This window comes from Tamandua tetradactyla, chromosome 2, assembly GCF_023851605.1.
Source record: "Tamandua tetradactyla isolate mTamTet1 chromosome 2, mTamTet1.pri, whole genome shotgun sequence".
NCBI lineage: Eukaryota > Metazoa > Chordata > Mammalia > Pilosa > Myrmecophagidae > Tamandua > Tamandua tetradactyla.
Genome location: NC_135328.1, coordinates 142995498 through 143005617, shown reverse-complemented (window position 1 = coordinate 143005617; position 10120 = coordinate 142995498). Strand labels below are relative to the sequence as shown.

The following is a 10120-nucleotide window of genomic DNA, read 5'->3' as shown; positions in this document are numbered from 1 at the left end:
ACAGATAATTAGGCAGCATGCTCTGTCGTTCTGCCTCCTCTCCATTGGCCTCATTCCCAACTCCCAGAAGCTACATGCCATCTGCATGTTAGGTGGGAACTCCTTTTTTATGAGGTGCTGTCTCATGCCTTGCAGGCTGCTTAGCATCTGTAGCCCCAACTCATTAAATTCTAGAATACCCTAGTAATTGTGACAACCAAAAATACGGGGATGGGGAGAACCCATGAGTAGGTTAGGACAGTAGCACAACTCCAATACCCCCTGGAGAACCACTAAGGTAAAAGGATTACATCACTTCTCTAAAGGCATGATTTCTCAGGATAAATTCCAGTTCCTTAAAACGGGCCCCCTAGCCATCTCTGCAGTATCATTTCTGTAAGCTCTCTAAGAAGAATCCTACCTGTGCTAGAATTTCATGTTCTAGAGACAATCCCACCTGCTTCTCCAGGAATAAGGTAAGCCCTAACAAGGACATGAGAGGTCAAGCACAACATGGTTTTTAAAAATTTGCCTAATTTATCATCTTTCCTGTGTTGCCATTAATTATATGAAGTAATTAGAGATTGAGAGAATAGCAGCACCGGGTTGAGTTGAGGCAAGGCCTTACTACTCCTGATTCTAAGAAAATAACACACTGGGTTCCACTTTCATCATTTAAGAAATGTTACTCTACTTCTGGTCTCCAAACATGGGTGTTTAGTCAATCTTCTCCTAAAAGGTTAGATTTAAAACCACCTACCTCTCTAGTGTTAAAACTTTTCATGTTCACAAATAGAAGAGCGTGCACGGCGAGGAGACACCTCACTCATAAACATACACCATAGAGATGTCTGTTGTGTTTAGATATCAGAAAAGTAGTCCGCTTTCTAAGCTGTGACAGCACTTAAGAAAAAAAAAAGCATGAATGATTATTGGTGCAGTCATGCCATTCCCAAGTTCTGCCACCTTAGACAAGACCTGTGTTCTCATTACTTGAAAACCAACTGTCTTAAGTCTCAGCTATCTCCTGTAGAAAAGTAGGGTCCCAGTCATGTTCCCAGTCCCATGGTATCAGACTCTGGAAGCAACAGGGAATCTGGCAGGTACAGGGAACAAACTTGCATTTATACCGGAAATGTGCCAGGCTGCCCATTAAATCAATTTCCAGAAGCACATGGGCAGTGAGGTGTCATGTAGCCTTGGATTGATATGGTGTAGGTTTTGTGCTTGGGAGCCAACCTCTTACTCTCTGGGGACCCAAGGTCTGTGCCCATTTCCTTTCTTAACAGGGTTGGATAAAGTTTCTAACTCTGGATATCAGCTGGACTTTCAGAGTGGGTCTGTGTGACTATCCAGAAATTGCACATCAAACTGTGTTTATTTGGGGAAGTGGGGAGTAGGAGGTCAAAGCTTTAATGAGATTCTAATTAAAAGGGCCCCTGACCCAAAAAGGTTAAGAATCACTGGCAGAGATTTTTTGTACACGCTTCCATGATACTTTGTGGAAAGACAGTGGCACACAGATTGGCTAGGTGGATGAAAGTAGAACGTATGAAGATAATCCCCACGGTAAAGAGAAAGCAATCAAAACAGAACCAAGGTGAAATTACAGAAGGAAAATCCATGGCTTTTAATTAGATTGCATTTTATTTAGATAAATGAAAAATTGTCCCCGAACAGAACAAAGAATCAAATATCGTCTTGAACTAGAGGAAACTGCTAAGCTTAAAGCTTACATTGAAAGCTAAAAATTCCAGCCTTTGACTATCTGTACTTCCAAAAGATCAAAGGAAAAAACTGGAACAGTGTCTATGTACAGAGAGAGGCAACTCATGTACCATTAGCAAAATAACCTGAGGGGGGAACATTTTATATTCCTCATTACAAGAAATGGTGAGAGTTTACAAGTCTTGCATTGCTTTCTATTGCATATGGCTCTGCAGCAATGCAAAATAGCATAGCAAAATGTAGGCACTTGCTCAAACTTCTGCAGTTTACATTTGATTATTATGTACTTCACAAATTAAACAGCAGCTTTAGAATTATAAAACAGAATTGTACTTCATGCCACTGTTGATGTTCCTGTTGTGAATAAAAAAACAACTTTGTAATGGACATAGGTATAGAGCTTGTACAGAAATAATCAAGGGTACATTCAGACACTAGTACAAAAAGCACAGTAAATAAGCAACTACCACTGGGAAACGTATTGTGATGGCCAGAGAAACCCGGCCATGTGGAAAAAGACCAAACAGTAGTCAAATGTAGTGGTGGGATGTCATTTAAAGCAAAACTATCTGCTTTCCACAAACTGCACAAATCTTTAATCTATTGAAAACAGCACAAAGTTTCTCCCTGCACAGAGAGGAAATCTGTCAATATTCAGAGCTAGCATGAACTTCTTACAAATCGCTGTCGTGTCCAATACTTTTTAGTTGATCTTCAAATTTTGACACTAGTGCCTAGATTTTTTTTTTTTTCAAGTTTCAATTTGGCAAAAGAGAAATACTTACGTAAGAGAATTTTAATCAGGGGATTTTAAAGTTTCATAATTAAGCACAAGTAGCTATTATATACTTGAGACTAGCCCCTAAAAGGGGCTAGTTTTCCAACTACAAGACCATACACTGTTATCGTGAGATGAGGTGTCCCACTAGAAAGACCAATTTTTTTTTAAATTGTAGTCAGGTTTTTAACGCGAGACACGACTTTCCAGTTTTAATGGCAAATTTTCTTTCTGCTAAAAGTAAATTTTCTAAAACATTATGCTTTAAAATTACTAATTAGCAGTAGAAATAAAAGTTCTCTAACTGGAGTACTGAGTTTGTTCCACAAAATTTAAGAAGCATATATGATAGACCATTCTAAGTGGGAAGAAGTAGGGCTTTACAGCAGGTAGATAACAGACTGTTTGCACAGCAATTGCCTGACAAAAGCCCTGGTGTGTTAGTGTGGCTTATGACATTTTGATAATTAAAAAAAATTCCCCAGGATTACCTTTAGGCAGGTCTGATATCTTAAGATTTCTTTCTAGAGACATATATCATTGTTTTTTCCAACATTAAACTGACACAGAAATGGACTTCACTGGAAGGTAGAATTGTGCAAGTAAGGTCAGTTTGAAAAGCTACTGGTTTATGTCAACAGACACGTCTCTGCCATGAATTCCTCTGAACATGCAACTCAAACCTGTGTTAAGTGCTTTATCACATAATGACCAGATTAGAAAAGCTCAACCTTATCTGCTTTTAGAATGCAGTTTAAAATAGGTCCCAGACTTTCTAAGTTCTAATGAAACCAGCAAATCTAAGTGGAGCAAATATTTTATTTAAATCATTTGTCAAAACACAATTTATCCAAATGAACATAATGCAACATTGTTCTTAAAAGAAGTGGGCACAAATATGGCACGGACACAATCCAGGGTCTATCCAAATACTATCTTTAAAGAACCCACCTCATTTCACGCTGTGTTTGTAAATGTGGGCCAGATTTCAGAGTGAACCAAAAACTTACAACAGTCCATTCTTCTCTTCCTAACATTAAAAACACCTTACTACTTTGCTTAAAGATTAGGCATACTCATATGTCCAAACAACCATAACAATTAGGAGAAAAGGCTTAAGTTTATCTGCTACCGAAAAAAAAAAAAATCTTCCTCTCAACCTTCATGTGGCAAGAAAGAAAATTTCACAGTCTCTGGAACCTTCTGTACATTTCAAAAATGCTTATTTTTAGCACACTGTGAATATTAGGAAAGTGGCCAATTTCAGAGTCATACTAAACACTGACCTAATCATTAGTGAATTTTAAAGTCGGAATTATACCTACTAATCAGGAATGTCATGTCTTGGAAGGTCTGTGTTCACAGGTTGCAACTGAGGCGTGAAGCTTCCCAGAGCTTCCCATAGCCACGTGCCCTGTCATAAACTGTGTGGTACAAAAGGCATGGACTACACTGCACAATTCCATACACATCAGGAAAAAATATACAATAGATACGGAAGAAGGGTTAAGACATACACATATAAATACATAAAGACTGATACTCCAGTTTGAGAAGGAGAACTAGGTATTGTCAACTCCAGTTCCAGGTTCAGAATTTAGGACATTAATCAGAAACATTATATGGTATGAAGGGAAAACAACAAGGTGGTCTTAGGAGGAGGAAATGTTAAATGGATCGAGCTCCTGATGAAGCCTCAGGATTGTCAGGAGTACTCAGTTGATGGGCCCGTTCTTCGGTTCTCAAAGTTCTGAAATATTGGTCTTGAGTCGCATCAGCAGCATCTGTCGTCTTCCACCACCTGTCTTTACATTCTGGTCTTGCAAATATACGAGGAGTTTAACTGTAGAAGGAAGGAAGAGTCAAAGTAAATAAAACCTCCTTTTTCTCCTTCAGTCATTAACAGCAGAATAGTTGTAGAAAAACTGCAGCACTTGGAAACCCTAGTAATACCTGCTTAACTCGATCTGAAGGAAGAATGCTGAGGATGCATATTATATCATGCTAGGTTGCCCCAAAACTGGTAGCTGGAGTTCCCTAACACCAAGTCAAGCTCACCCTATGCACTGAGAAAAATTTTAAATGCTGGTACAAGTGCTGGAAAAAAATCCTGTTTTGTTTTGTTTTTCCTAGAGAGCTAAAAAATTAATGTCAAGTAGTATGATAGAAACATACTTTGGGCTTCTAGTTATAAAAAAATGCATTCAACAAAGTAATTGGTGTGGGGAGGGCACAATCTATTTCTATGTCTTTGAGCCCAACGCACGCCAACGGCCCTTTATTTTCTTCTAAAGCAAACACATTGGGGGTAAAAGGAAGCCATTGTTTTCATGACATCAGTAATACTCAATAGTATTTCAACAAGGGAAAAATGAAACTCTTCTAGATCTTCTTGTCAAGTTGATAGTTAACTCTCCAACTAAAGGCTCTGCATTCCATAATTATTCCAATTCCAATGTCCTTTATAACAAATTTGCTCCACACAGCATAAAGGAAACAAAAAAAAACGTTTTACTAGAAAAGGGAGCTTACTTACATGACGTTTTAGGATTCATGAAGTTCCGATTTTGCTGATTCTCTCTCTTGTTTATGTATCTCTTCCTGGCCTTGTATTTTAATTTCTTTTTCTGGCTCATTACTCTCCTGAAATTCGACTCCCTGGGCATCCTCTTTCTCTTTCAGTCCGTCTGTACCTGGGGACTCTTTGGTTAAGCCTCCTGAGGCAGCAGTATCTTCCAAGGTGGAGTTTTGGTGCTCAGGGTAATCAACAGTATCATCTTGTTCATCTTCTTTGGGTTCAAATGGCGACTTCTCTATATTTTCTCCTACTGTGGTACTCACGCCATTTTCTGGCATAGACGTCGTTTCAATTGCATCTGTCTTTTCCTCTGATGTCTCCTCTTCCAGCTGCTCTTCACTAACATGTTCACTGGAACTTTCTGCTTCAATTGTCATCTTTTCTGAAGCCTCCCTCCCATCTTTGGAAAAGCCAGGCTGTGCTTGGCCCACAGTGGGTAGCTCTGACTCCTCTTTAGCTGTGATGGTTTGTGTCTCATCCTGAGCAGAGGCCTGTAGCTCACTTACTTCTTTCATGGTTTTCTGTCCAGCTTCCTGGCCATCAGCTTTTGTCGGATGAGTCTGTGTCTCTAAATCAGATATAAACCTTTCAGTGGCTGCTTCTTCTGTACTTACTAACTGGTCAACAGCTGTCTGAATTATGTTTTGTACAAGTTTGTTGCTCTCAGTCTCAATTTCCAAAATTTTATTTTCAGCCTTTAAATCCCCCTCTTTTGTTGCAGTAGCTTTGACTTCCTGACAAACCATCTGCTTCTCATCTCCATCTAACTTCCATTTCTGTGATGTGGTTTGCTCTCCTTTCAGATCAGAATGTAAATCTTTCTCAGTAGTAGCAGATAGTTTTACTGGTACTGATTCTGCCTGAGACTCAATCCCTACGGGCACTGCATCTACCCCTGATGAAGAAGGAAAGTCTTCATCTTTTTCAGATTTTTCTTCAGGTACTAAGTGTGCATCTGCAGACTCCAAAGTCTCAGCTACTATTTCTATAACCTTGACAGTTTCTCCTAAGACCTTCTCCTCCACTGCTGCAGCTGTTAAAGTTAGTGATGCCTCAGAGCTTTGAACTTGAGTTTCTCTGGATACTACCTCCTCTTGAACTAGCCAGGAAGGAGAGCTTTCTTCAAAACTGGTAACCTCCTTTTCTCCATCTATGACAGTCACATTCACTGTCTGAACCAGGCACTTACTGACCTCTTCTGATACTGTAACAGCTAATTTTTGCTCATGTTTCTCTTCTCTTACTTGGGCTGGCTGTGGTTCAGTTTTCTCCCTTTCTACTTGAACTACCATCTCTTTCTCTGCAGGGGTTGAAAGAGATGTAGTAGGACTCTGGAGCTCAGTATTACCTGAGTGAGAAACATTCTTTCGAAATTCAGCTTCTTCAGTAACTTCATCTTTAAGTGTAACTTCCGTTATCTTTTTCTGACCAAATGCTATTTTTGGATCTGTAGACACCTCAAATCCTTCTGTAAATAGTATGTTTTTGGTTTCTTCATCAGCAAACTGGCCAGCCTCTTGAATCACTTCAGTTTTCAAAAGACTGTGTACAGTTTCTACTGATACCTCTTTATCTGTCTCTACTGATACCTCTTTATCTGTAAGTTCTACTTCTGTTTTTGACTGTTCTTTATTTTCTTCTTGGGATTGAAAATTAGAAGATACTGGAGGCATCTCTTTCTCTACAGGAACCACCTCAGCTTCTGTGAACTGTGACTGTATACCAGAATCAATCTCCTTATCTCCACAGATCTCTACGATTTTGTCCTGCTGTGTTGGCTTCAGAACTTCAAAATCTGATACTGGAGTGCTTCCTTTAGTTTCAACCGAGTCAAGGGTAACAGTCTGTTCCACAGTAATCTGTGATTCTACCTCAGCTTGAGACGTGGTTCTAAGATCACTGGACTCTACACTTTCTGTGACTTGGGGCACTTTTTCAAAGCTTTCTGGGGTCGTCTGTTCAATTATCTTTTCTTGTTTAAATTCCTCAGTTCTAGTTTCTTCGACATGTGCTTTCAAGACTCCACCCATCTCTTTCTTCATTTCTAACATCTGAGAATCTTCTTCTGTTCCTTCCACCTTCTCTGGCATTTCTAAGTTTTCTTTCTGGAGTGCGCCAATGGCGTCTTCTGGGGCACTGGCGATGAAGTGTGATTCGTCTTTAACTTTGTCTGCAGCAGCCTGTAGGACCTCTTGAGTCCGCCGCCCTAGGTCCTCCAGGTCTGGGATGCCACCTTCGACCTCCTGAACTGGGGTTGCTTCCTCTGTGGTGTCTGGAGAGTCAGTTAACTGGGAAACTGCTGAAACCATTTCTGTGGTCTCTTCGGCACCAGACGCTTCTGTCACTTCCTCAGCACAAAGAGGCTCTGTTATGTCTGCAGCCATCACAGCCTCTGAAGTGAGTCTCACCTCACTAACCACAGTGTCATCACTGGTGTCTCTGTGCTCTAGCAAAGCATGGGCATCAACAGGGGTTTCTTCTGCAATGACCTCTCTTTCAACCAGCTCCCCAGTAGATGGCTGGGCTGCATCTTCAGCTTGTTCAAGAGGTTCCACCACTGAAGTAGATATCCAAGAAGGAGACCTTTCTTCAGTGCTGCTGACTGCCCGGACCCCATCAATGACGGCCACAGTAACCGGATGAACCAGACTCTTACTGAGCTCCTCAGACACATAAACGGCTCCCTTAAGTTCAGATTTCTCCTCCCTTTTTTGGGCTTGCTGTGCTTCAATTTTCTCCTGTTCGACAGCATCATACTCAGACAGAGGTACTACAGCTGGGACGTCTGATTCATCTTCATTGGCTTCTGCTGAGCCTACATCCTCACTAGAGGCTTGCTCTTGTTTCCCATCTGTCCTTTTCTTCCTTCGTCCAGGAATAAATTTCTTAATCGAAACCCAAGATTCTTCTTTCCCAGGTTCAACATCTGAAGCTGAATGTTCTATGCCAGACCCAGTTACAGAGTCTTCATTCTTCTCTTCAAACTTTGATTTCGGCTTTTTTCTCGGGGTGACTAATCTTTTGAATGATTCCCAGGTGGACACGCCCTCCCCTTCAGAGGGGCTTCCAACTTGTTCAGGTGAGGAACTTCCTTGCCCTGGGTCAGGCTCTTGGGCATTATGGTCACTTCCCATTTCTTGGTCTTTTCCTGCTTCATCTGCTTTGTGGCCATCTCCACCCATTGGCTTTGGCCCTCCTTCTTCATCAGAAGATGATGCTTTTCTTGCTCTCTTCTTGGACGATCCCACACAAATTAAAGCTTCCCAAGATACTGACGTGTCAACCTTGCGCTTTGGCTCTTCTGGCTTTTGTTCCTCTCCAGTTCCTTTTATTTCTTCTTGCATTTCAGAGGCAGCACTCTCAGTGGAAGACAAAGTCGCACTCTTGGCCTTATCCAATTCATCTTCCTTATCACTCTCAGAAGGCCTTCTGACACGTTTCTTGGGTGTCACCATCTTTTTGAAAGAAGCCCAGGGAGTAACACCTTCTCTCTTTTTGTCTCCATCAGAAGTCGTTCCTTCTTCCACGTCCCCATCCTGTGGTACATCTGCGATGCTTTTCTCTAGGCAGGTAATCTCCTCAGGTTCTTCAGGGGACGAAGCAGAGCTCTCACCCTTGTGTTCATCACTATCTGGAGAATCTGCTGGAATGTGATTTTGTTCCCCTGACTCTTCATCGCCTCCTCTTTTCCCTTTCTGTTTCTTTCCCGAGAGCTTTTTTAAGCCAGTGCTAGTGAAAAGTTTCTTTAAAGGGCTTCCTTGTATCTTAATTCTCTCCTGTGATGACAGCATTTCGGCCTCACTTACAATGCCCTCAGGATGTTTCAACGATATTTTTTCATCAGGACTCAGTTCAATGAGTTGGGTGTGATCCTCTCCTGGAACACATACTTCTTTGGTCTTTACCAGTCCCTCAGTAGGTTCCGCTTCCTGTAGTTCAGCATTTGTATCAACAGATGTCTCAGGTGGCATGGACTCTACTGCTTCTACCTCAGCTTTTGGCTCTGTTTCCTCCTCTACAGTACTAACGTGGACATCTGCAACAATCTCTACTTTCTCATCAAACACTTCTGTGGCTAAAGGAGCAGATTTCTCTTCAGAAGATCCCTGCAAGTCATTCACCTGATCTTCAGAGGGAGGCTCTACTTTTTCATATTCAGCAGATAATCTGGCAACACTGACACTTTCAGTAGCTTCTGGTGGGTGTGGCTGTTCAGAAACTGTCAGTGTCTCAGAGGTAGCCTCCGTCTTTCCATTCTCTTCTGCGTCTCCTTTTTGTGGCTCTTGTTCCTTTTTCATCTCAGAAGCTTCCAGTTCATCCTCCTTTGGCTTCCTGAAACTGGTCTTTTTTCGCCAGCCAGCCCAACCTTGAGTGAAGAATTTTTTGAAGGAAGATGGCGTTTCACTAGTCAGTGGGCTGGCTGGAGATTCTGGGGATTTGCTTGGTTCTTTCTCTCGTATTTCTTCTCCTTCATCCTTGCCTTCTGTTGCTTGTCCAGACTCAGCTTTAAGAGAGATTTCTCTATCGCTTTGCTCACTTTTAACTGTTTCTTCGGTTTTCTCTATAGATTGTGTCAGTTCATTTTCTTTGCACACAACTTCTCCAATCTCCAAGCTGGTATCCTGGTGGTCACCGGCCCCATTTGATCCTCCTGCTCCCTCAGCTTCATCCTTTTTGACAGTGAGTAACTGGACAGTGTCAGACTTCTCAGACTTATCCTTCTTCACAGTGAATTTAAAGCCAACAAACTTAAACACCTTCTTAAATCCAACATCATTAGACTGGGACTCAGTAGGTTGTTCTAACTCTTCCAAATTGTTTTCTGTAGATGGAATCTGTTCAATTATCTCAGGTGTTTCCTCCTCCTCATCCTTGGTAATGTCTTGAACAACTGCTGTGCTGGCAGCCATCTCCTTTTCTGAGTCTTTTTCACTCACATCTTCAGAATCTCTCTGTCCAACTAGTAACAAAAGAAAAAAAAAGGATTGGAAGAAGAAGGGATAAAATTATTACAATTTAATAAATGTAAACTATTTTAAATACATGGCTAATAATTT

General features: G+C 41.2%; 1 protein-coding gene across 3 annotated transcripts in view; it reads right to left on the bottom strand.

The window, feature by feature from the left end:
* Positions 1-3284: 3284 nt before the first annotated feature.
* AKAP12 (A-kinase anchoring protein 12) overlaps positions 3285-10120 on the bottom strand; it is a 122948-nt gene continuing 116112 nt past the window's right edge. For all 3 annotated transcript variants that reach the window (XM_077149271.1, XM_077149273.1, XM_077149272.1), the window contains 2 exons: positions 5022-10023; positions 3285-4328 (listed from right to left, as the gene is read on the bottom strand). In XM_077149271.1, the coding sequence (XP_077005386.1) occupies positions 5030-10023 (4994 nt within the window). In that variant the 3' untranslated portion in view covers positions 3285-4328; positions 5022-5029. The remainder of the gene's footprint in view (positions 4329-5021; positions 10024-10120) is intronic.